The 27,476-nt window shown below is 42.9% G+C and overlaps 1 protein-coding gene across 1 annotated transcript in view; it reads right to left on the reverse strand.

The window, feature by feature from the left end:
• Positions 1–27,476, reverse strand: part of ATP8A2 (ATPase phospholipid transporting 8A2) — a 448,688-nt gene that overhangs the window by 251,813 nt on the left and 169,399 nt on the right. Inside the window, exon 25 of the mRNA XM_043478109.1 lies at positions 1,708–1,880. Coding sequence (XP_043334044.1) covers positions 1,708–1,880 — 173 coding nt within the window. The remainder of the gene's footprint in view (positions 1–1,707; positions 1,881–27,476) is intronic.

The following is a 27,476-nucleotide window of genomic DNA, read 5'->3' on the forward strand; positions in this document are numbered from 1 at the left end:
TTCTCTGTTGTCCCCTTCTCCTCCCACCTTCAATCTTTCCCAGCATCAGGGTCTTCTCCAATGAGTCAGTTCTTCGAATCAGGTGGCCAAAATAGTGGAGCTTCAGCTTCAGCATCAGTCCTTCCAATGAAAATTCAGGGCTGATTTCCTTTACAATTGACTGGTTTGATCTCCTTGCTGTCCAAAGGACTCTTAAGAGTCTTCTCCAACACCACAGTTCAAAAGCATCAGTTATTTGGCACTCAGCTTTCTTTATAGTCCAACTCTCACATCCATACATGACTACTGAAAAAACCATAGCCTATCTAGGTTGTCATAGTTTTTCTTCCAAGGAGCAAGCATCTTTTAATTTAATGGCTGCAATCACCATCTGCAGTGATTTTGGAGCCTAAGAAAATAAAGTCTGTCAGTGTTTCCACTGTTTTCCCATCAATTTGCCATGAAGTGATGGGACCGGATGCCATGATCTTAGTATAACGATGTGTAATTAGCAAAACAGTGTGATTCCAATCTCAGCAAAATCTTAAATTCTTCCATTTTCCATCTTTCTGCTGCCTAAAATATTTCTTTAAAGTATTTATCCATTTTCACACAGCCTTTGCCAGTCTTTGAATCAATACTGCTGGGAGACTACACAAAACAATGTCCATGAAAAATTATTTTCTGAAAAAAAATTATTTTCTTCTATTATTAGAGAAAAGGGTAACTTTGATAACTATTACATTTTAAAGATGAAACGGTCAACCTTAAATGGAAGGTTAAACCTTATATTTGAAGTCACATATTAAAGTTTAAATTCTCAATGAAGAGAAAGCAACTGAAAGATGCACTTTAAAAAAAAAAGAGAAGTATGTGGGTTTTTTCCCCTTAATCTTAAATGTGAGACCAGCCAAGAAACATCTTCTGTAGGTAAAACTGCACCATCCCAGGTTCTTTTTTTTTTTTTTTTCAATTAATGCTTCTATTTTGTATTATTAAATACAGTAACAGTATTTAATTTGAAATTTCCTCCTTCCGTGCCAGTTCCAGGGTGAACGCCTTCCTGTGAAGCGGTGAGGGATCCAGTGAGGTGGGACACACAGAGGCCTCAGGGAGCAGCCACGGTCAGAAGGGGAGAAAGATGTTTTCCTTTGGTGTCCAGCACCTGGCAAGCGGAGTGTGAGTTCCCGTAGAGCCTGGAAGGCATTCCTGCTCTCCCCTGAGAAACCCAAACGGGCTCGTTTCGCTTTCCCTTTGAAAAACCATGACATTAGAGCACATGTGCTGGGACTTAGAGCCTACCAGACTTTCCGTGTCGTTTCTGGTGGTGTCTGGTGCATCTCTGCTCACCACGGCGGCGGGGTGGTGGCTCCCTGGCCATCGTGGCAGCTGCTGGGGATGGTGACATTCTCACCGTGACCTCCGGCTCCGCGTGAGACAGTGTGAGTGACACCCTCGGGTGGTGACACCTCACAGACACCACAGTGTGCCTGCCAAGACAGCCTGGCTCTGATCACTTCTACCTTCTCAGAAGACAGTAGAGAAAACAAAAATGCAAAAACCACTGACTGCCTTTCACAAAATCTGTGAACGGACGGTTGAATCTGTATCGTTGTTTTGCTTTTTTGCCCCCCGAAACTTCACCCTTAGAATTCCCACGTGTGGTTCTTTTACGTAAACGAAGGACATGGACAAGTCAGCGTGAGCCTGGGACAGCCTGGCACCTACCTGCAACAGATGACTGCCTTGCACGAGAGGGCCAGGTCCAGGAAGCTCCTCCGGACCTCGAAGGACAGCGCGTACTTGAGGGTGTGGCCGTCGATGATGAGGGCCGCGTCGTTCTCCTTGCCCAGCAGGCTCCCGAGGTCAGCGCAGTGCTGGGTGATGGCCGCCCGGGTGGCCTGAAACAAGGCGGTGGGGTGGGGGGAGGCGGGGTGTTACATCTCAGGGTAGCAGAAAGAGCAGCAGCTTTTAAACAGCAGAAAAAAGACCCAGAAATCCAAAGTAAGTTCCTTAAAATGAAAACATGCCCCCTATAATGTAAAACATACAAACACAGCTCAACTTGGCCTATTGATATTACAACAGACCACAGCCTAGGTCTGTGCTATGGGTGAAAACATCCCCATAGTGTAATTTACAATAACCTACTGTGGTTGCCATCTTCAGCTGACCTAGAGCATCCAAATTCTTTTCCATTGGAACTTTAATTGCTAAGGTTCCTGTGACTATCTTTCTCTCTCCTCCTTTACCTACATACACATTATTCTTGGTGTTCCTAGAACAGGAAATTCCATAAATACAAATGTTTTTTCTTGGCGGGGGTGGGGGTGAGGGTGATAACATTGCTGGAACTTAAATGTCAAGAACTTCTCAGTTTACACAAGGTCATCTTCAAAGCATGCAAAAGAAATTAGAGGATATAAAAATAACACAAAAGGTCCCTTCCTTTTCTTTACTGAGATCTGCAGATTAAACCATTTTTCTTCATGAATCATTGGAGTAAGAAACGAATTGATCATTTTTTTCATGTTACAAAAAATATTCAAGCAAATGAAATCACCAGTACCTTTTAAAACATTACTACCAGCCCGAGTAACTGTTTTCATGTGATATCTATTATCAGATGGAATTAAAGTGTAGAACCATTTTTTTAAACTTTTTATTTTAGTACTGGAGTATAGCCAATTAACAATGGCATGAATTTCAGATGGACAGCAAAGGGACTCAGCCATGCATGTACATGTATCCATTCTCCCCCGAACTCCTCTCTCATCCAGGCTGCCGCATAACTATTGAGCAGAATTCTCTGTGCTATAGAGCAGCTCCTTGCTGATGACCCATTTTAAACAGAAAAAGTGTATACATGTCTAACCCAAACTCCCTAAGTATCCCTTCCCCCCATCCTTTCCCTCCAGCAACCATAAGTTCATTAGAGCATCATTTTTAAGATTAAAAAAAAGGATGCTCTGATCTTCCAAGGGAATTCATGATTACGAATAGGATATCCAGTTCAAACATAAGACGATATTTGGGGCTCATAATAAAAACCTGCTTTAAATTAATCAGAGATGCACACCAGTCAGCTGAAATTACTCTGTTTGGACAACTGTCCTTCGGCTATTAAGTGACATATACGTATATTTGTCATCTGATAACATAGAGTACAGTTAAGAAACATGTAGAATGAACTGGAATTCTTCTACCCCTCATTAAACTGAGGATCAGCCACCGTCACAAGGTGAGAAGCAGGTTCTACTGTCTGACTGCTCAGCTTTCCTTCTCAACAGGAGGCTGTCAATATCAAAAAGGATTTGCTATGCTGCAGAAACAACCACACTGCAAAGCAACTACACTCCAGTAGAAATTAATTTTAAAAAAGATGCATCTAAGGCACAATTGTCGTTCTATGGTCAAGTGTCCTGGGGTCCGGTCCCAACTCTTCCCTTATTGCCTCTGTGACCTTGGGCAAGATGCAAAACCTCTTTAAATAACAGTTTCCTCAAGTGTAAAACGAAGCTAAGAATACTCACTTCATAGCGCCCTTCTTATGAAAAATGAGCTGCTCAGCGTAACCCACTTGGCACATAATAGGCCTCCAGTCAAACCCATTCCTCTTCCTGTTACTATTTATTCAATAAGAACTTCCCACATCAAGGAAAACACACAGCTCTGCCACTTCAGGCGGTGAATAAATGCCATCCGTGACAAGACCTGCTTTGTCAACACGGTAATAGAGGAAGTCATAAAATAATGCTCTAAGAAAAAAAGTTAAATGGACTCCTACTAAAAATAAAAATAAAGGACACTTTATGCTTCTTACTCTTGGTGAGTTGCGTAATTCTGAATCTCAAACAAAACATCTATGTTTACTTTATCTGTGCCAACAGCCTGTCCTTCAGAATTTAGGGAGAGAAGACAATTCCAGCCACTTAGGGAAACTCCAGCCTGGCAGTCTGGAGATGCCTCCAGGGGAACTGAGACAGGTCCAGGCAATTCTGGAGAGCATGCCTGCCGGGGTCAGTGCACAGTGGCCAGAGCACCCTCCTGGGAAACTTCTCACCATAGTGATGAGACTGGGTTTGCAGATGTGGTCCATAGAGGTTCAGGCATGAATGGGGGGTGGGCCCAGAAGAAGTCTGAGCAAAGGGCACATGATGGCAGAAACGTGCTGATAAAACGTGCTCCAGGGTTACCATGGCTGCTCCCCTGGAATCATACCCTGAAGTGAAAGTTAGTCACTCAGTCGTGTCCGATTCTGTGTAAACGCATGGACTACAGCCTGCCAGGCTCTTCTGTCTATGGGATTCTCCAGGCAAGAACACTGGAGTGGGTTGCCGTGGCCTTCTCTGGGGGATCTTCCTGACCCAGAGATTGAACACAGGTGTCCTGCATTGCAAGTGGATTCTTTAACAACTGGGCCACCAGGGAAGCCCTTCATACCCCAAACCCTCCCTCAAATGTCAATCAATTGCTCTTATCTAAGTTTTAGAAAGAAGCTGCAGAGAATAAAACTGGTTAAAACCAAGTAGGCCCAAGATGGTATGGGCCAAAAATGTCACCTGCTGCATCAGTATATAAAGGGTGTTGCAGTCCATCAAACCATCAGCCACCACAGCTGCCCCTGACTGTGCACCCTTGGGGGTTCAAGACGGAGAAAAGCAGGACAGTGGCCCGAGATAAGACGCACAAAGGACAGAATTCAATGAGCCCATAATAACCCCATTGTGCCCTTAGGAGAAGAGACAGGAGAACTTCTCTCTTCCTTCCCCTCTCAACCCTCATGAAGACAAACCAGGAAGAAAGCCCACATGAGACACTGGCTCTACTCCTGGGTCCTGGTCTTCCAGCTTTCACAACCATGAGGAGAGAGCTCCTGTTGTCTAGGCCACCAGACTAAGTACTTTTGTGACAGCAGCCTGAGCCAAGACAGAAGGTCACTGGGTGAATTCACGGGTGCTGCAGCACTCTTGTTGGAGTAGCGGACACAGAGATGAAAGGACCAGGAGGACATCGTCACTGAACAAGCCAACAACCCATCACATTTACTGTCTGGAATGAGCCTTCTACTCCAGCGTGGCAACAGCGGTGTCAGATATGTGCAACATGGGAGACAAGGCCATGAATACATGGAAATGGGGTGAGCAGGGCATGGCCACTGGGGCAGGTGGCGCCCATTGGCTATGCTGAGCTACACCCTGTAAAAACAGGGCAACCAAGCTCTCCACTTGCAGTAAGAACACTAAATGTTACTAAAAAACATTTTAAAAAAGAGAGAGATTTCACGTTCATATTCCATTGACTGGGCAATTTCTCATACACTGGTAAAGAGTGCAGTACATTAACAAATACAAGTTTCCCCATGAATAAAAAGGGTTCAACTAAGCAATTACATGAGTCAGACCTATTACCATCAACCAACCAAGATGTGGTTACTCGAGTACCTACTACGCTCTAGGGGCATATATACCCCCGGAAGTCCTATTGTACCGTCAGGGTAGCAAGTACACACACAGAAGAGTGAATAAAAAACCTAATATTCTTAAGGACAGAGTATAGGTCTCACCAACATTCTGCCCCAGCCAGCTCTGGCTCATCTTTGAGTCTGGCTGGAACTGTACTCAATTGTAAATTTGATGAAGGCAGAAACTTCCTTTGCCAAACTCAGATCATGCGAGCCCAGAGCAGCTGCTCAGTAAATATGCTGACTTCGTAAATGAATGAATGTGTCTCAGCTAATCCTTCAGTGTAGTATCTTTAAGAGATTATTTATAGGTCTCAGAGGCATTTGTTTGTCTGGAAGACGTGAGCTATCCAGCCTTCCTGGTACATTTGACATTATATTTCCTTAAAAATTACTGGTTCTTCATGAGTTTGCTTTCTATGAATATGGGTCTATTTCTGTTTTATAAATTGGTTCATTTATAATTTGTATCTTTTTTTGGATTCCACGTATTTATTCTTGTTCATATATAAGTGATGTCAGTCGTGTTTGTCTTTGACTTACTTCACTTAGTATAATAATTTCTAGATCCAACCATATTGCTACAAATGACATTCTTTCATTTTTTTAAAGAATGCCACTAGATTTAACACTTCTCAGTAAAATCTATAAATGTATGGGAAATAATATCAACTATAAAAGAGATAAGGGTATAACTTACCGTCTCTAATTTAATAAGAATATTTGCAAACCAATTAAAACATAATTTATATTTCCAGGTTTAAAAAGAATGACTGGTTCTTGATTCACCTTCCTCCTCCTATCCTACCTAGCCTTTTCGTTTTCAATGTTTTCTACACTTAACCTCCCTAGTCACCTGTTCTCCCTTCATTTCATCTGCTCAGAACCACACCTGTGCCTTTGAGATTAAAAACTTTTCCTACCACTAAACCCCCTCCAGACCCATCCTTCCAGCTCCACCCTTGACTTGTCCCCAGTCTCTACTTTGGTTTTAATTCCTATGCTTTCAATGCCCACTCAGCAATAATCTTTGATCAAACCCAGACTAGCTCAGCTCACCACACATGTGTGGCAGAATATAGGTCCCTTCTGTGTAATTCTGGAGCAAGCCAATCGGAGGTATTACTATCACAAACAGTTCCTTATTCTCAAATGGACTATGATTCAAAAGTCTATTTGTAAGTTAGTTATGGGGCACTTAGAATCCATTTTCCCAAAGGAACGATGTTACAAATTGTGGTTGGATCCCAGGGCCTGTTAATACCTATTTAGCCTAGTTGCTAAAATTTATACTACACTCTCTTATTTTAATAAAAAACCAATTACAGAAAGTTACAATAGACTTGGCTGTTACGAGGGGCAGAGGGAATTGGGGCTGGGGTTTCATTACCTGAAAGATGCGAAACATTCCGAAATTCTTCATTAGAATTTGCCTTTTAGGTGTTGCTATGAAAAATTACATTTCCAGCTTTTCATACACATTCTCCATTTTCCTCCACAATTAAAAGCACACAAGACTTAAAGCCAAAAGTGGGCAACTCTGAGTGAAGATTGATCCCTGAATCACACCAGACACTTTTACCCAGAAGTGCTGTACAATGAACCCTGCACTTCTTATCAGTAAAGTCAGTGCTTGCCTCTGCCTTTCCGGGTTTTTCAATATGATTAGATAAACAACATAGACAGTGCTACCCTGTGATCTCAGGAAATGGTTCTCCTCTGCAGATTCACAGATCAGATGTTCATCAGATGGCCCCTGAGCACAGCTGAAGTGCACTCCGCTCAGCCTACAGGCAGATGGGATCTGGAAGGTGGTGCTACTGTTCTGACTTTAGACTTAATAAACAAACCGGGAGAGACGACCATTTCTAGACCCTGGATGCATGACTTCCAGTCTGCAGATAGCAGGAATCTTTCCTCAAAATTAAACCGTGCAGCAGCACTGAACTCTGTCCAGACGGCTCACTGTCCCCTTCCCTGACCTTGGCAGGGTCCTAAGGGATGTCTGAGATGCAGCTGCCTCAGCGCTCATGTTGATGTTCTGTAAATTCCAACGCGCTCAGAGCTGATGATGCTGAAAAGCCCGGATGGCTTGAATTTCAGGGCCGGCAACTCGATCAAATCACACTCAAGAACTTGCACAGCCTTCACGTTCGAGGGCGAACTACCTTCTCCTGAGGGAACTTTGGGCTCACAAGCCTCTTAGGCTCATGGCCATCCTATGGCCCAAGGGTTCAAGAGAAGGGGAATCTGTTAGATGTGTAACATTTCAAAGACTTCCTATAACACAAATAATTTCAGGGAAAACGCATGATATGTCACAGGCATGAAGCAAACATCCTCAAGAGATCACGTGGTCTCTTGCTATTAATACAAACACAAGGTGCTTGTCAGGTATCCTCACATCACCTTTTACCCCATCCCCCACTCCCATCAGGCCCTTCCTTGCACTGGCCATCTCCACCTCCTATAGAATACTTGCATTTCCGATTTTAAAAAAATTAATCTCAGAGTAAACCAACCCAATTTACTAAATTTGCACAAGCACAAAAGCCTATCCAGAGGTTTATTTGGTTTGGTTTTGTTAATCAGCTTCATTGGGTTATAATTAACACAAAATTGAGCCACTTTAAGTGTACAATTCAATGAGTTTTGCCAAAAGAATACAAAGGGATGTCAAGACATAAAACTAAATGAAGAGGAATAATTCAAGTAGTACACAGGGATTGTGTAGGGTAATAACAACAGGGCTTCCCTGCTGGCTCAGTGGTAAAGAATTCACCTGCCAATGCAGGAGACGTGGGTTCGATCCCTGGGCTGGGAAGATCCCCTGAAGATGGAAATGACAACCCACTCCAGTATTCTTGCCTGGGAAATCCCATGGACAGAGGAGCCTGGTGGGTTACAGTCCATGGGGTCAAAAACAGTTGGACACAACTGAGGGACTAAACAATGATAACAATGGAGGACATAGGCCAGCCCCAAGAATCTCTCTATAGGTTGGTCATGTAACCTCTTCTACGATTAAAATACAGATCTCCATCACTCCAACATGTCCCCACCTGACATTCCACAGGCAATTTCATCCCTTCCTCTGCCAGCCTTTGGCCACTTCTGTTACTACAGTTTCCCTTTTCTAGAAAGCCATATAAATAGAAGCAGAGTTTAGTCATTCCTCTCTCACCTATCCATTCAGCCTAATCTTTTGAGATCTGTCCAATATTTATGCACTTACCAATAGTGTATTCCTTTTTGTTTCCAAGTGGTATTCCAATGTATGACTATACCACAGTCATTCACTCACCTGTTATTACACATGGGGATTGTTTCTAGTTTTAGGATATTTTGAATTAATTCTACTATAAAAACTTGTATAGTAGTCTTTGTGTGGACATACATTTTTATCTTTCTTTGGTAGATTCTCAGATTGGAATTACTCTGTCTTACCATCTATACAGATACATATAGAACACATACATATTTACTTTATGAAAACTGAGAATCTTTTCCAAAGTGGTTGTATCATTTTGCCTTCTCACTAGTCCCAGCTGAGCTTTCTAACTATGGCTCATCCTTGTCCACACTGACACCATCCGTCTTGCTAATGTCAGACATTCTAATGGATAGGTAGTGTTAGATTTAGTAGTTTTCATTGGCATTTCTCAAATGACTAACAGTTTGAAATATCTTTGGATGCTTAAAGAATTAAACACACTTCTATTTGCTGGAATTCATGACAGGCAACAAAGTGCAGTGGAATAATTCACATAATACACGGGGGACATTATGTAGGATAATGTGCTCAGATGGTAAAGAATCCACCTGCAACACAAGAGACCCGGGTTTGATCCCTGGGTCAGGAAGAACCCTTGAGAAGCAAATAGCAACCCACTCCAGTATTCTTGCCTGGAGAGTTGGAGAGCAAAGCCTGGCAGGTTACAGTCCATGGGGTCACAAAGAATGGGACATAATTGAGCAACTAACACTGACTGACTAATAACAACCATGTACATAGGCTAGCACCAAGAATCTCTCTTCAGGGCCAGAACATTCTATTTTCTCAGGTTCTTTTTTCTTTTTACATTTCACATCCACAAAGATCCATGATTTCCTGAAAAGGCAGCCCCAGCAGTGTTAGAAAAGAGACTCAGCAAGTGGGGCATGTGAAAGAAACCAGCGGCAGCCACTGACCCACAAGTATCATTTATAAGAAAGAGACCATTTATTCACTGAGGCTTCAGAGCCTAGGAAGTTTGAAAACTATCAGTCTCCACTATTTATTGAAAGAAAGTTCGACTAACAGTTGTTAACACAGTTCACATCACTGAGGTTAAAAAACTCCCTGAAAATATGTACTTCCTTTTACTTCTCAAAGGATATTAAGCAGCAACCCAAATATGCTTAACTTATTTTCTTCCAGAAAACTAGATTTTGGTTTCAGCACCAGGAATCCTTTTATAGACTGAACAGATATGTTTCTTGCATAACCCCATGGACTATACAATTCATGGAATTCTCTGGGCCAGAATACTGGAGTGGGTAACTATTCTCTTCTCCAGGGGATCGTCCCAACCCAGGGATGGAACCCAGGTCTCCCGCATTGCAGGCGGATTCTTTACCAGTTGAGCCACAAGGGAAGCCCAACTGTGTATAATAAGATCTCAGAAATAATGTAGATGCATGAAAAAACATTTGGTACTTGAATTTTGGCTATGGATCCTTTTGGCAATGTTGGAGAAAAGAGATAACGTTTTTCTTTAAGAGATGACTTCAAAGCATGACCCTCTCGCAAGAAGAATGTGACATCCGCATTTGTGAGTGATCACTCAGCTGTGTAGAAAATGACCCTCTATAATTCCATGCAACAGTTGCTTCTCACACATCTGTCCAGACTGGGTCTCAGGAAGTAGCTGTCTATTTTGGGGACATGGTGAATCATATATTTACAATCATCACAATAGATAAACAAGGTCCTACTGTAGAGCACGGGGAACTACATCCAATATCCTGTGATAAACCATATTGGAAAAGAACATGAAAAGAACATATGTATGTGTCACTGAGTCACTTGGCTATACAGCAAAACGTAACAACATTGTAAATCAATTAGACTTTAATAATATTAAAAATAAAAAGATAAAGAACTCACACACAAATACAACAGAAAAAAAAAGATGTAAGTATCGTCAGTGATTCTGAAAGAGTCACAAATAACACATTTATCACTAAAGTACCTCCTGGACTCCAAAATTCCTGGGCCTTATCCCCCTCCCCAACCACACACACACACAAAAAAAGACACTCACCAGGAACAATTTTACTCTCCACATAACAACCTCAGCTTAATTGCTTAATTTCCTTACCTTTGCAGATTTACATTTTTAACTTATAACCTATCTATGATATAGTCATTGCACTTAACTATTTCAAAGTTGCCTTGGTTCTTGGAGGAATTATAAAATGCCCAAAGCAAATACAATGGTGACTGAGCTGAGAAATGCAAAAAGAAAAGTATTACAGAAAAAGTTGGTAGAATATTTCTAATGAACTGTGTGATTAACTACATCAGGTAAACTTTGGCAAAGGAAGACAGTGCTATTAATCTCACATAGGAAACATAACATACCTCAACGAGGACCTACTGTATAACACAGGGAACTATAGTCAATATTTTGTAATAATCTATAAGGGGAAAGAATCTGAAAAGGAATCTAGAAAATATATTCTTCTCTCCCTCTCTCTACATACATATATATATATATTCTAGATTCTTTTTCAGACTCTTTTACCTTGTAGATTATTATAAAATATTTGTATAGTTTATATATTAAATTCATAAGTCTAGGTATTTCTGGGCATGTGTATGTGCTTGGAGTGTGCTCAGCCGTGTCCAACGCTACAACCCCATGGACTGTAGCCCGCCAGGCCCCTCTGTCTATGGGATTTCCCAGGCAAGAATACTGGAGTGGGTTACCATTTCCTCCTCCAGGGGATCTTCCCGATCCAGAGATCAAACCTGAGTCTCCTGTGTCTCCTGCATCATAGGCAGATTCTGTACCACTGAGCCACCTGGGAAGCCCGACATATACACATACAGACACGTATGTGTTTGACTGACACTTTGCCATACAGCTGAAACTAATGCAACATTGTAAATCAACTACACTTCAATTAAAAAAACAGATAAAATACCAATTACAAACTAAAGGCCTAAATTGCTCCTCAGTGACAAATGCTAACATCTGTCACGTCCTCACGCGGAGCACATTGCAACTACTACAAAATCATCTCTGTTCTTGAACTACTGATTTGTTGTACGATGAGACCAGATTCTTTAAAAGCACAGGCTGACTTTTAAAATAAACCTTATGGATGCCATGTAAAAAATGATCATAATATTACTTAATTTCCTGACGTTGGAGATTTAAGCTTTTAATGTTAATATTTCGAGGATATGGCCTTTGCACTTCCTATTTCTAAAGGCTTCTGGACTCTGAGAGGAATTATAATGTGTCCAGACTGTGTTTAGACTTGTGTGAGCAACAGAGAGGGTAAAAAAAATTTCTGAAAGAGAAACAGTGAAAGCAGATCATAAAAATGATCTGTGTGTGGCATGTGTGGCAGCTGCAGGCTGTGCAAGCGGGCAGTGAAGAGTGTCACCCACAGGAAGAATAAGGGACCATGGGCTCTCATTTGGGGGCACTGAGGCAGGACCACAGAAGGGGGAGGACTGGGCCTGGCTGCCATCAGAGCTGCCACCAGAGCTGCCACCGGAACCACCCACCCCAGCCTGGTTCTGCAAAGAGTCTGCCCACAGGTCCTCTGCACTTTTCCTTGAATCAGCAGTCGTTGGGAGAAGAATTTGTCACGTGAGAGGCCAGCTGTCCACAAACCCTCAGCTCTGTTAGGAAAACATCTCATGTCTTCGTGGACACTGCTGCAGACTTAAACACTTTCTAAGCGATAGTCTCTGGTCAGAAAAGCCAGGGGTGTACTCCACTGCATACGCATTTGAAAAATGAAAAAATAAAACCAAATAAATCAGTAAAGAGCATAGGAACGGTCGCGTTTCCACAGGTGACCTCTTCCCTGGACTGATGCCCTCCCCATGGCCTTTTCCTGAGCCTACCCTGTAGAGTATGCTCCAACCTTTCCTGAGCAGGAGCGCTTAGGGAAGGGAGTCGTGGGTGGGGAGCGGAAGACCAGCCAAGGGGCTGTGCCAACAGCCACAGAGGGCAAGGCTGGGCTGGGGAAGTGTGGGATTGGAGATTTCTCTGGAGCAGAAATACCAGGGGGGCTGGTAACAGAGTAAGGCTGTGGGAGGGGCCATCACCTCCAACAATAGCTAGACCACCTTCATGGAGCTGGGGGCGGCTGGAGGGATCGGGGGAGGGCAGGACGGATGGACACGGAGTTTGACTTCTGAGCCTCTTAATTAAACAAGGGGCACTGATCCATCCTTCTCAGATGCAGTTCAAAGCCTAATAAACTCCTCCAAGATGATTTTTAAAGGCTTAATTTATTCCTTGAACAATTATTCCTTCAACAATTTACTCTTTGAGCAAGCCCAAAGACCCACATGGGCTCAAATTCACTAGGTATCTGTGCTACAGCCCAGCAGAAAAGAAAAATACCAACACCAGAAATAAGTGTGAAATGATGATATGCAGAAGACCAGAGTGTCCCTAGTGCTCGAAAACTATGTAGAAAATTTTTTAAAAGAGTAGCAGCTCTTCCCTCCAGACCCACATTTAATAGGTTCTAAATCCAGGCTAGATTTGACCTTTACTTTAAATACATTTTCTTACAGAGAAGGGAAGAAAACATTGATTCATCCAAGACTCCTGAACGACCTACTGTTCACATGACTTGAAATAATGTCTGCTTTAAATCAGAATTCTTGAGACACAGAAATAAATATACCAAGAGGGTTCTAATTCTGGGCTTTCACCAACTGATTATTTTCATTCACAACAGAGGACGAACTTGATACGGCCTTTCCAGAAGACAGCCCTTGACCACAGAGAGGAACGTGGGGAGGAATTGATCACACCACTGCCAGCCAGGCTCAGGCTGTAGCCAGTCGCGAGATCAACACTTTCAAGAGAACAAATAAGAGATGTGAAACGGAGAAGATTTTGCTTGTGTTAATTCAGCAACATTTGGGGAAGAAGGGAAACCTAGCAGCAAAAAATCTGTCCAGTAAGATCAAAAGCAGTGAAACCAGGGTCACTCAATACCAGTGCTGTTCACTCAGTCAGTGTGAAGCATACAAGCTTCCTGCCCTGAACACAGTCATTAAGATCAACGCCACCAACGAACAGACTAATAAAGCAGTTAATCTGTAATCCTGGCCCTAAGCCTTCCTAGTCTATCCTTCAGCAGTTTTATTTCCTTTCGTGAATGTTGTTTCAACTCTTCATTTTCAACTTTCTCTTTTTTGGCCATGCTGCTTGGCATGTGGGATCTTAGTTCCCCGACCAAGGATCGAACCCATGCACCCTGCAGTGTAAGTGTGGAGTCTTAATTAACCACTGGACTACGAGGAAAGTCCCCTCAACTGTTCATTTTAAACCACTATCAGAAGATAGTTGGAGAGATAAATACAAATACAATTGATCTTGAACAACATGGGTTTTGAACTGTGTGGGTCTACTTATACGGAGTTTTAAACATTTATAGGGTTTTCAATAAATGTAGTGCTTATATTCTCATTTTATAGATCTTTAAATTAACTAACTGGGGAAAAATTTTGATATTGTTAGAGATCACGAAATGTGAAATCAGAAAAAGGAGGGTTTGAGTCTATCCCAAACGTTTCAGCTTTGTGCATTTGAATGAGTCATCCATTTCTTTGTTTTTGAGGCAGAGATAGTAGAATACAGATCTTCAGCTACTCAGGGGTAGGTGCCCCTAACCCCGGCTCTAATAACGGGTCAAGGGACAACTGAATAAACTGAATAGAAATCTGCCTGTCTATCGGCTTTTGGTTAGGAAGAACTTGAAAATGTGCTTTGGGAGGTCACTTATCTGCACATACATGTATCTATGTGCAGATAAATGACCTCAGGGCACCAGGCAGGTTATAAAAGTATAGCTGACATTGAGGAGCGGCGGGGTCTGTGGCCAATTACAAAGTGCCACTCACCAGCATGGACAAGATGGTTGGAGGGCATCACTGACTCAATGGACACAAGTTTGAGCAAACTCTGGGAAACCGTGAAGGGCAGGGAAGCTTGAGTGCCGCAGTCCATGGGGTCACAACTGAGCAACTAAACAGGAGCAGCAGCAAACCCATCGGCACATGGGAATCCTCAGAGCAGGCCCCCCAGCCTGAGGACTCTGGGGAAAGATATCCTGCAGCTGAGAACTAACCAGGTCCAGCACTCCTCGGGTGTAACGTGATCAGTCGCCCCGCAGAAACCCACCAATTGATGGCTTTGCCAAGAACTGAGCAGAGGGCACAGGTCTCCTCACCAGCCGTGCACCATGTGCAGAAAAGAATCCCAGTAAAGAAGGGGGAAATGACTCTCGTATGATTTTCAAGAGTTTTCGCAACAGATGAAGAGAACTGGGGCCAATTAAAGCAGCAGCACAAGTAAGGAAACCAGTGGCTGGGGAGCACACCAGGAGGCCGGGCCACTCCGGCTGGAGGGCGCAGGGGTCCCAGGGCCGGGCTGCGGCCTGGTCACACCCCCTCTCAGAACTGCGAGGTGTCTGGGGAGGAGTGGGCATGGAGGGTCCAGTTAACCACAGACCCACGGGGAAGGGGCAAGGCCGACGGGGGACTCCAGAAGCCCCTGTGGCCAGGGTGCCCACATCTTCATGAAAACTGCCACAGTACTTCTTCCTTCCACACTGTCTGGGTCACAGAGAACAGCAACCACAAGTTGTTCCCCCCACGTTAGTGTTCCTGCAGCTACAGTTACACACACAGTTACAAGCAGAAGCCGACACACATTCATCTTGCTTCTATGTGACATGGTTTGCTTCTCAGCGTCAGCCAAGGACCAGAGTGTTCTTCAGGGCCTGGACTATGGTCCAGCACACTCGCTAGAGACTCAGCCTGTTTTAGTCACACAGACCATGTGTCCAGCTGTCAACCCACAGCTGTCCCCTCGTTCCCTCTGTTCTGAAAGGTGCACGGAAGGGAACAGGCCTTGAGGTTCCCCTTGTCTCCTGCCATCTCAGATCACTGTTTTCACACACTTCCAGTTCTTGAGGACCCAGGTGCTTGGTCTTGGTGAAAGGAGGAGGAGGGAGGTAAAAAGAGAAGGAAAGGAATGGCCAATCTATGGAGGGCAAGCAGGGCCGTCCACATTTCCTACCGGGACCATGTCTCTTCTTCCACTGGGAGAAACCACTGTTTCTGGAGCTGCCCTGGAAACTTCGAGAAGGGTTCCCTGCTGCTTCCTTGCCAGCCAGGGCGGCTTTGCCAGGAGCCCACAGTGGCCAGGACGGCAGGAATGCACACAGGTCAGGCTGCTAACCCAAAGTCACACACCTATCCATCTCTGGAGTAACCACAGCTTGGAAACTTAAAGAAAACATGAGTGAGGGGAACACAAATATTTCATGCTGCATCCAATATGTGACGAAGCTTTCAACATGTCAGCACTTAGTCCTTCATTGGAAGGACTGATGCTAAAGCTGAAACTCCAATACCTCAGCCACCTAATGCGAAAAACTGACTCATTAGAAAAGACCCTGATGCTGGGAAAGATTGAAGGCGGGAGGAGAAGGGGATGACAGAGGATGAGATGGTTGGATGACATCACCAACTCGATGGACATGAGTTTGGGTAAACTCTGGGAGTCGGTGATGGACAGGGAGGCCTGGCGTGCTGCAGTCCATGAGGTCAAAAAGAGTCGGACACGACTGAGTGACTGAACTGAACTGAACTTAGGCCAAGCTCACCATCCAACACAGCAGCTCTAAGAGAATGGACTGAAGACACAGGTTCTCATGTGTCCGGAGTCACAGGACACATAGACAACCAGCCTGCAATGCCTTTGCCACCCTCAGGCCCTGGACCTTGGGACGTCCAGCTGCCTAAACACAGATCTTTCCTTTTATTTTCCAGTTTCTTAAGCTTCAAAGACTCTGTTCTCCAGAAAGCCCATCTAGAATTCCCAGTGTTCCTGGAAGCCCTTGTAAAGAATCAGTCACTTTAAAACCAACTGTTTCCATGACTTGCAGTTGCCAAGAGGGAAGCAGGGAGGGTGATGGACTGGGAGTTTGGAGTTAGTAGATACAAACCAGCGTATATAAGATGTATAAACAGCAAGGTCCTACTGTATAGTACAGGATACTATATTCAACAGTCTGTGATAAACCAGGATGGGAAAGAACAAAAGAACGTAAACACGTGTATAACTGAGTCACTCTGCTGCACAGCAGAAAGTAACACAACATTGTAAAATCAACTGCTGTTGTTTGTTGTTCAGTCACTAAGTCATGTGACTCTGTGACCCCATGGACTCCAGCACGCCAGGCTTCCCTGTCCATCACCATATCCCAGAGTCTGCTCAAACTCATGTCCATTGAGTCTGTGATGCCGACTTCAATTAAACAACAACAAAAAAATGCTTCCACACAAATTCCCTTCACCCATCAGCCTGCAGTGGTTCAGAGAGTGGGAATTATTCTCCTCGTTCTGGGAAGATGAAACAGCCTGAGAGGTTGCCCTTTATTCCCTATACTTCACCAAGATCTTCCACATGTCTGAAACTGACCTTCCCATTCACACCTTTCCTCAGACCTACCTCCTGCCTTTTGGAACACCACTCATTCTTGAAAAAGGAATGAGATGCCTCATCTGTTCCACCCAGTCTCTTGGGAGCTCCAGCCCCTGGGTTTTCCTCACCACCCGATAGTGAGTCATACTCAGTCTGTACAAACAGCAAGACTGCAGAAGGCTTAGAAGCCAGGTTAAGGTGTTTACACGTGAAGCTTTACAGAACAGGAAACTGCTATGGACATTAGACCAGCATCACCAATAGAACTTTCTGTGAGGATGTCAGTGTTCTTCTGTCTTGTCCATACATGGCCATGGAGCACCTGAAATGTGGCTGAAGCAACCAGGGAACTAACTTTTCAGCAGTGTTTAATTTAAATACCCATGCACAGCTGGCGGCAACAGGAATGGGCAGATTTCTAGACTATGGTGATGCCACAACAGAAGATTTTTTTTAAAAGATGAGTGTGATTCAGCAGGAGTGCAGGTAGTATGCTGAGGACCCAGTGAGGGAAACTAGCCAAGCGCCCCTGGAGGCAATCTGAGCAGACTTCTCTTTCTCTAGAAGGGAGGAGAAAGAGAGGACTCTGTTCCACCACCAAGGTACTAGGAAAAGAAAAATGAAAAGAAGAATAGGAGGTTTCCTAAACTCCTTAAAAACACAAAACAACAAAAACCACAAGACTATAGAAGATAAGACATTTTTCCATTTGGGAGCATTGAAAGTGTGTTAGTAGCTCAGTTCAGTTCAGTCGCTCAGTCATGTCCGACTCTTTGCAACCCCATAAATCGCAGCACGCCAGTCCTCCCTGTCCATCACCAACTCCCAGAGTTTACTCAAACTCACGTCCATCAAGTCGGTGATGCCATCCAACCATCTCATCCTCTGTTGTCCCCTTCTCCTCCTGCCCCCAATCCCTCCCAGCATCAGGGTCTTTTTCAATGAGTCAACTCTTTGCATGAAGTGGCCAAAGTATTGGAGTTTCAGCTTCAGCATCAGTCCTTCCAATGAACACCCAGGACTGATCTCCTTTAGGATGGACTGGTTGGATCTCCCTGCAGTCCAGGGACTCTCAAGAGTCTTCTCCAACACCACAGTTCAAAAGCATAAATTCTTTGGCGTTCAGCTTTCTTCACAGTCCAACTCTCACATCCATACATGACCACTGGAAAAACCATAGCCTTGACTAAATGGACCTTTGTTGGCAAAGTAATGTCTCTGTTTTTTAATACGCTATCTAGGTTGGTCATAACTTTCCTTCCAAGGAGTAAGCGTTTTTTTAATTTCATGGCTGCAATCACCATCTGCAGTGATTTTGGAGCCCAAAAAAATGAAGTCTGACACTGTTTCCACTGTCTCCCCATCTATTTGTCATGACGTGATGAGACCAGATGCCATGATCTTAGTTTTCTGAATGTTGAGTTTTAAGCCAACTTTTTTACTCTCCTCTTTCACTTTCATCAAGAGGCTTTTTAGTTCCTCTTCACTTTCTGCCATAAGGGTGGTGTCATCTGCATATCTGAGGTTATTGATACTTCTCCTGGCAATCTTGATTCCAGCTTATGCTTCTTCCAGCCCAGCATTTCTCATGATGTACTCTGCATATTAGTTGAATAAGCAAGGTGTCAATATACAGCCTTGACGCACTCCTTTTCCTATTTGGAACCAGTTGTTGTTCCATGTCCAGTTCTCACTGTTGCTTCCTTACCTGCACATAGGTTTCTCAAGAGGCAGGTCAGGTGGTCTGGTTCCCATCTCTTTCAGAATTTTCCACAGTTTATTGTGATTCACACAGTCAAAGGCTTTGGCATAGTCAATAAAGCAGAAATAGACGTTTTTCTGGAACTCTCTTGCTTTTTCGATGATCCAGCGGATGTTGGCAATTTGATCTCTGGCTCCTCTGCCTTTCCTAAGACCAGCTTGAACATTTAGAAGTTCACGGTTCATGTATTGCTGAAGCCTGGCTTGGAGAATTTTGAGCATTACTTTACTAGCATGTGAGATGAGTGCAACTGTGCGTTAGTTTGAGCATTCTTTGGAATTGCCTTTCTTTGGGATTGGAATGAAAACTGACCTTTTCCAGTCCGGTGGCCACTGCTCAGTCATGTCCAATTCTTTGCAATCCCATGGACTGTAGCCCGCCAGGTTCCTCTGTCCATGGTATTCTCCAGGCAAGAACAATGGAGTGGGTTGCCATTTCCTTCTCCAGGGGATCTTCCTGACCCAGGAATCGAACCTGGGGCTCCTGCATTGCAGGCAGATTCTTTACCATAAGATGTTTTTCCATTTGAGAGCTTTAACTTGTCAAATTTGAATTTTCAATTGACTAACCCTACCAGTAAGAGATTTTGAGCCCTTACTAAGTTCATCATTTTATCAAATCAAACACAAAATTATTATTTTCTAGACAGGATATATAAAATGTAAGATAATCATGTAATAGGAATTTCTACATTTTCCTTTCCATTTTGGCAAAATTCAGCCTTTTTAGTTTGGCACACATAAAACAATCTATTTCTGAAGTATGGGGAGGCTGGGAGAAGGTATTAGGTTTTATGATATACTCATGTAAAATCAACTGCTGCCAGGGAAATGGTTAGGATATCCTCAGGTACTGCTCACAGTGGTCTCTAAACCAGATTGGACCTCACTCCCCTGAAATGACTTATTTACCACCTTCCGCCTCACACAAAGGTCTGCACTTTCCTGGTAGAACTCAACTTTGGTGACGAGCTACTGAGGGAAGCAAATGCAGAAAGATCTATGAGAAAAACAACCTAGCTCACCCCTCCCTGGATGCCCGTGAACATTAAGGACATCTGACGATCTCTATGCTTGAGCTCTCAAGTTGGAAACTTACTCCTTAATTTGAAATTTCAATCCCCTGATTTGTACTTCCAATCAGATCATGAGCTTATAACCATTATCTCTCTGTCGGAAGACTTATCCTCCAAGGCACTCTGATTTTTCAAATGAATAAATAACCAAGTAAATAAATAAGTAATGTAATTATAGTAATTGAGTTTATGTAACCTAAATCAAAGGAAGAAAGCACCAACTGGGAGATTTCCATTTAAAAGTGTTCTTTTTTTTTTTCATAGAAAATAAACTTATGGTTATCAAAGGGGTAAGTAGGGAGGGACAAATTAGGAGATTGGGGTTTATTTCTTAATTGGAAGATAGTTGCTTTCTGCTGTGCAATATCATGAATCAGCTATAAGTATACATATATCCCCTCACTCTTGAGCCTCTCTCCCACCCCCCACGCCCCCCTTAGGTCGTCACAGAGCACTGAGCTGAGCTCCCTGTGCGATACAGCGGCTTCCCACTAGCGAGCTATGTTACATTTGTAATGTGTATATTTCAATGCTACTCTCTCAATTCATCCCACACCTTCTTCCCCTGCTGTGTCCACAAGTCTGATCTCTACATTTGTGTCTATTCCTGCCCTGCAAATAGATTCATCAGTACCAACTTTCTAGCTTCCATATACATATGTATATATATCATAAATAAATGACATGTGTTTTTCTCTTTCTGACTTACTTCAATCTGTATAACGGGCTCTAGGTTCATCCACCTCACTACAACTGACTAAATCTGGGATTACCATAAACACACTACACTACATATAAAGTAATCAACAAGGACCTACTGTACAGCACAGGGAATTCTACTCAATATTCTGGGGAAAGGATCTGAAAAAGAATAGATATACATATATGTATAAATGAATCCTTTTGCTGTATGCTTGAGACAATACACTATTGTAAATCAACTATATTCCAATATAAAATTTAAAAATCAAATGTTCTTTTTAGAGCCTCTGCATCACTGATTCGCAGCACTCAGACCTGCTAATCGAAAGTAAGCATACTCAGCTCGTGAACTCCAGCAGAGCCCAGGAGAAGATTTTCAACACTCTTCCAAACACCTTCACTCTCCAAAACATACTCATCAGAACAAAAGTTAATGTCTGAATCTGCTAAAATCTGTTTACAAGACAGCCTTCTTCCATAATTCTTTCCTACTTCTGGAGGAATGACTTCACATTCTACCAAAAGCACACAAGATATTAGTGAGAAAAGGTTATGTCATCACATTTCCTAAGATATTAAAATGAGAACCTACTTGATAAAACACATAACCTCCACATAGTCGCCAGCATCTTAAAAATATTGCAGGCATGTACCTGGCCTGCAGCGATTCGGTCTGTCCTGTTCTACAACTCATGTATCCACTAGGCTCAACTTCAACAGTGACCATGTGTACACACGACATGCCTTCTGGAATGGAAGAATGTCAGACGTCTTTAAGCATTTCAGACTGGCAACTGCAGGGCATTTGGTCCTGGAGACAGACAGACAGCTTGGCTCCCGCTCAGCCACCTGGCATTTCAGGTCACATGACCCAAATTTTCAGGACAACAGACACAACAGACATGTAACATGCATTGCTGCCATTCCCCAAATTCTGTCCCAGGAGGCCTCCCCTCCACCTCATGGGGACCATGTCCATTTCATCTGTTCACATACCTTGTAAAGCCTGATGCTAACAAGCAGGTGGACACATTTAGGGGGAGAATCGGCATGAGGGACAAAGGGAGGGAGAAAAAGCAGGTTCACCCCCACCTGGTCCCAGAATAGTTCCAGGAATAATAGGAGGAAGGGAAAGAATGAAAGGGTCCGTCCATGGCTCCCTATATTCACTTGATGACTACAGTTTGCTTTCAAACCACTCAGAAACACAACCAGTGAATCTGGTACCTTCAAAAGCCCACCCATGAGATGATCTTCTTGAGGCCAGTGGAAACAATTTAGACTCGGTTTCAAGCTTCAAGCCTCTCTCACTTCAGCACTGCTCCCAATTCCATGCTATTTAGAGCTATAGTCACACTGCCATTTTGAAAAGGGAGTCAAGTATTACTCTCTCGGGAGCCAAGCAATGGGAAGAAATGTGCCACTGAGGATTCCAGGGTATGGAGATTGTGCCAGAGAATGTGCTTTCTCTCAAAGTCTCAGTCTCATTTTGCTCTCCAAATCTGATAGTAATTTTATACTCTTCAGAGAAAAAAAAAAGAATAGGAAACTCCAGTCTGTTACAGGGATTATAAAGCAACAAATACACCACCTACTAGGAGAGGCAGAAACAAGAGGGCTGTCCTGGCAGGGAGCCCATGGTAACCTCCTCCTGCTGAAATATGGGCGCCAACAGGAATCAGAGGCATTTAAAAGCTAATTTGTTTCAACCAATTCAGGACCTAATGACTTGATTGGAGGCCGAAAACTGCCTGGAATGGAAAAACCATTATGTGAGGAGTCATGATTTATAAAAAAAATACCTAATTTGCATACTTTATTCCACACATGGCTGAAAATAAAACAAGCTTCTTAGAATGTGCCCAGGGTCCTCATAGAACTGATACAGTTTCTTGACATCTGGACCTTCCAAAGGACCCCTGGAAAGGCACTATGACCAGGATGACTGTTCCCTTCACAGAGATCTGGAGGCTTCTCTCAGTGCAGAAATGTTACTTTGGGCAGAAAATGGAGCTTCTTGGATGTCTCGGTTATAACTTGAGACATCAACACCATCCCGAAGGCATCATTCTTCAGGCAAGGTATAGCCATGACGGATTCCATAGCTGCAGTCACACTTCTGGGTGTTTCCTGCTGAACCACCAAGACTTTAAAACACAAGCTTCAGGAGGACAAAGCAGCACGTGGACTATAAAATTTCCAACCAATGTCCTACACCGTCTTTCACTTGTTCCCTGATCTCACTTTTTGTATTTCTCCTGTCCACTTAAGCGACCAAGTAAAACTAGGACCACAAAAGCAAATAAATACATCTTTCAAAGTAAGGGGTTCCTTTTCCGTTAGTTCAGTAGCCATTTTCCTTTCTTTTTGTAAACTCCACTGTTGTAAAGTATTCTTTATAAGCCTAAACCATTTTTCCCACTTATGAAGAGCTATCTGGGTAGAGTAGATGGAAGATTCCAACTCCATTTTTGTCTAGAGTAAGAAACCTAGCTTATTGGAGGAACAAAGCAGGGTGAACAGGGAGTGATAAATGCCAATTTGTAAATGTCATGAAATTAAGGTCAATTAGTTAGTAAGGTTGTATGACTCTCAGGATCACATTAGTTACAGTATATTTTTTACTTCCATTCCTATAATTACATCGATATTATACACAACAGGATTGGAGTAATGAGATTTCATTTCCTCTGTGGTGTACAGACATGAGAGTCATTGCTTTCTAGTTACAGCAATTGGTCTCTGGGAAGTTAAACAAGAATTATTGAATAGAATCCCTTATGAGTTTACAGAAGGCCATCAGCATTCACTGGTAAGAATCTCAACAGAAATATGCAAATGGTATGATCTCAAAGCCAGAGCTTTGAGAATGTAGGAATGCCTCAGTCTCCCCTCTAGTCCTCCTCTGCCGGTAGGACAGGGGCAGGGTCACATGGAAAGACAGTGCTGACATGGGAATTCTGTGATTTTCCATCTAAAATACCATGCTCATTTTCATTCTGAAGATGGAAGCTGGAGAGATTATTTTCAGGGCATGTGTGTGTGTGTGTGTTAGTCCTTTAGTCATGTCTCACTCTTTGCGACCCCATGGGGTGTAGCCCGCCAAGCTCCTCTGTCCATGGGGTTTTCCAGGCAAGAATACTTGAGTGGGTTGCTGTTTCCTTCTGCAGGGGATCTTCCTGACCCAGGGATCAAACCTGGGTCTTCTGCATTGCAGGCAGACTTTTTACCATCTGAGTCATCAGAGGCTTTCAGGGCATACTGACCATAAAAGCTACCACAGGAACAAAATTTTTGTCCCTGTCCTGCCTCTTCCATCTCTTCCACAATGCCTTGTATTATTCACATCTCCCAAAGTCCCTGAAACCACCGGAGCTTGTCCCATCCCACTCCCCTCCCACTCTGTAATTGCCTCCTCTTTCCTCTATGACCCAGGCTCTTCCGGTCTCAAATAAGCATGTTCACAGTCTCAAAATGTTTTAATAGCTATCATATGTGAGGGAAATTAGAAGAATATATTAGCTCCAAAAGGCAGAACCGGGGCCCATTGGTACAGATTTTCACCCCATCCAAAGGTCAGATGCATCCACACTCACAAAGGAACAAACTGGCCCACGTCTGGCAACTGGAAGAGGCAGCTCCAGAAATGCTGCTGACAAATTAATTTAGAGAACGAAGAAAAGAAACAGCAGCCAGAATAAGTTTGGAGGCAAGGAAACTTTAGGGCCTCTCAAAAAAAAAAAAAAGAAAGCACACATGTTAAAAAATATATTCCTTATAGTTTGGGATCTGACTTCCCCTATCAAATATGTTAGAAAAGAATATCGCCCCATCCCCAAGATCCAGCCCCAAAGAGAAACGGACTAACCTTGTCAAGTGATGCTCTAAGAGGCTAGTACTTACAGAAATGCTTAGGACAATACAGTCAGAAAAGACAAAAAGCCTGACGTATCTGCTCTAGCACATGCATACTCAATGGTGTCTGACTCTTTGCAATGCCATGGACTGTAGCCTGCCAGGCTCCTCTGTCCATGGAATTTTCCAGGCAAGAATACTAGGGCATGTTGCCATTTCCTACTCCAACCTGTTCTACGGTGGCCTGTAAAGACAGGCTGAAACAGAATCAGAATCTCCTTGGGCATCTTGTATTGATGCCCTATAGAAAAAAAAAAATAGCAATCTTCAAACAAGACAAAAGGCATACAAAGAGATAGTCAAAGAAAGAGATAAGAGACAGACAGATTGGCATATACTAACTCCAAGCTGATACCCATCTGAAGCAGATGGTACAGCCTACAAGGTCCTTACTGAACAAAACTGTATCCTGTTCCTCTGTCCGTTTCTAGAAGATACAGGCTGAGGTGTGATATATAATAGACAAGTAAATACGAAAACATGTGTACCAAAAATAACTACAATACAGGACACTGGAACATTAAGAGCAAAAAGTAGTAAAGTAATAAGGAATTTTTTTTTAAGTAGATGTTTCTTTTACAAAACTTTCCAATCCTCCACAGCTAGCAGATTTGACATCTGAGACAGATGTTGAGGGACAGGTAGATTACAGACCCATGAAGGAGAGAAGGTGAGGGAGGGGAAACATGGGGAAAAGGGAACGACAAGGGGGAGACCCCTAGGCTCTACACCAGCAATGGTGACTGGCTCACTATGAATACAGCAGAACAGAATGGGAACTGGTGGGCTGGTAAGACCAGGCTGGGTTAAGGGAGCACTTGAAGGGGAGCCACTAAAGCTGAGGCTTCATTTTGAAGTTAACAGGTGCTTGTTGTTTTTTTTTTTTAATTTTTTTAACTGAAGTATAGTTGATTTAGGGAATTCCCTGGTGGCTCTGATGGTAAAGAATTTGCCTGCAATGCAGGAGACCCAGATTTGATCTCTGGGTCAGGAAGATCCCCTGGAGATGGGGATGGCTACCCACTCCGATATTCTTGCCTGGAGAATTCCATGGACAGACAAGCCTAGTGAGCTACAATCCATGGGCTATAATCACAAAGCGTCAGACATGACTGAGGGACTAACACTTTCACATTTACAAAGCTGTTAATTTCTGCTGCATGGCAAAGTGACTCAATTATATATACACATTCTTCTTTCATATTCTTTCCCATTATGGTTTATCACAGGATATTGAGTACAGTTCCCGGTGCTCTACAGAGACATCAGAAGTCCTAGGATCATGTTGATGTTGCCTCTAACCAGATAACCTAGTTGCAAATCCATCTCAAAGTTTTATTCCTTTGCCCTAATCTTTCTGAAAGCAAAGTTAAAATGCATGCTCCTTTGCTGCAGCTTGGTGTCAGACTCTCAGAGTTTAACATATATAACAATGAAAAGAGGAAAAATACCAAAAAATATCCACTTTTAAGCCAAAACATTCAAAGTTATGATAATAAACCCCAATATGTGAGATAGCAAAATTTAACCTTAAATCATTCATTTCAAAACTACTATTTTTAAGATTTGACAATTTAAAAGTTCCAGAGAATCTCTTCCCAGGAAGTTTAAAGCCCATGTCATACCACGCCAGTTTTTGAGAACAGGAAGGCACACCTGCCTTGGTCTGGGTAAACATTCTGCTTACAAGCCTATGATGATCTTCCCACCAGCCAATAAAAGTCAAAGGAAAGAAACACCATTGTTCATCTTAAATTTTCTACCACACATTTCATGATTATGCAAGGCTTAATAATCCAACTGGATTAAAAAACCTAGCCAGCACGGTTACCGGGAAAATTGAACAGCTACATGTAAAATAACGAAATTAAAACATTTTCTAACATCATACACAAAAATAAAGTCAAAACGGATTAAAGACCTAAAACCATAAAAGACCAGAAACCATAAAACTCCTAGAGGCAAAGAAGTAGAATGCAAATTTTTAGACTGTGGCAAACTATTCTGGATCCATCTCCTAAAGCAAGGGGGAATAAAGCAAAATATAAACTAACAGGACTGAATTAAACTTAAAAGTTTTTGTATAGCAAAGGAAAGCATCGACAAAAAAAGACAACCTACTGAATAGGAGAAAATCTTTGCAAATGATATGACCTATAAGGTATTAATATCCAAAATATCTACACAGCTCATACAACTCAACATCAAAAAACTAAACAACTCCATTTAAAAAATGGGCCAAAGAACTAAACAGACATTTCTCCAAAGAAGACATACAGATGGCTAACAAACACATGAAAAGGTGCTCAACATCACTCATTATCAGAGAAATGCAAATCAAAACCACAATGAGGTACCATTACACGCCAGTCAGGATGGCTGCTATCCAAAAGTCTACAAGCAATAAATGCTGGAGAGGGTGTGGAGAAAAGGGAACCCTCTTACACTGTTGGTGGGAATGCAAACTAGTACAGCCACTATGGAGAACAGTGTGGAGATTTCTTAAAAAACTGGAAATAGAACTGCCATATGACCCAGCAATCCCACTCCTGGGCATACACACTGAGGAAACCAGATCTGAAAGAGACACGTGCACCCCAATGTTCATCGCAGCACTGTTTATAATAGCCAGGACATGGAAGCAACCTAGATGCCCATCAGCAGATGAATGGATAAGGAAGCTGTGGTACACATACACCATGGAATATTACTCAGCCATTAAAAAGAATTCATTTGAATCAGTTCTAATGAGATGGATGAAACTGGAGCCCCTTATACAGAGTGAAGTAAGCCAGAAAGATAAAGAACATTACAGCATACTAACACATATATATGGAATTT

The sequence above is a fragment of the Cervus canadensis genome, chromosome 9 (genome assembly GCF_019320065.1).
Source record: "Cervus canadensis isolate Bull #8, Minnesota chromosome 9, ASM1932006v1, whole genome shotgun sequence".
NCBI lineage: Eukaryota > Metazoa > Chordata > Mammalia > Artiodactyla > Cervidae > Cervus > Cervus canadensis.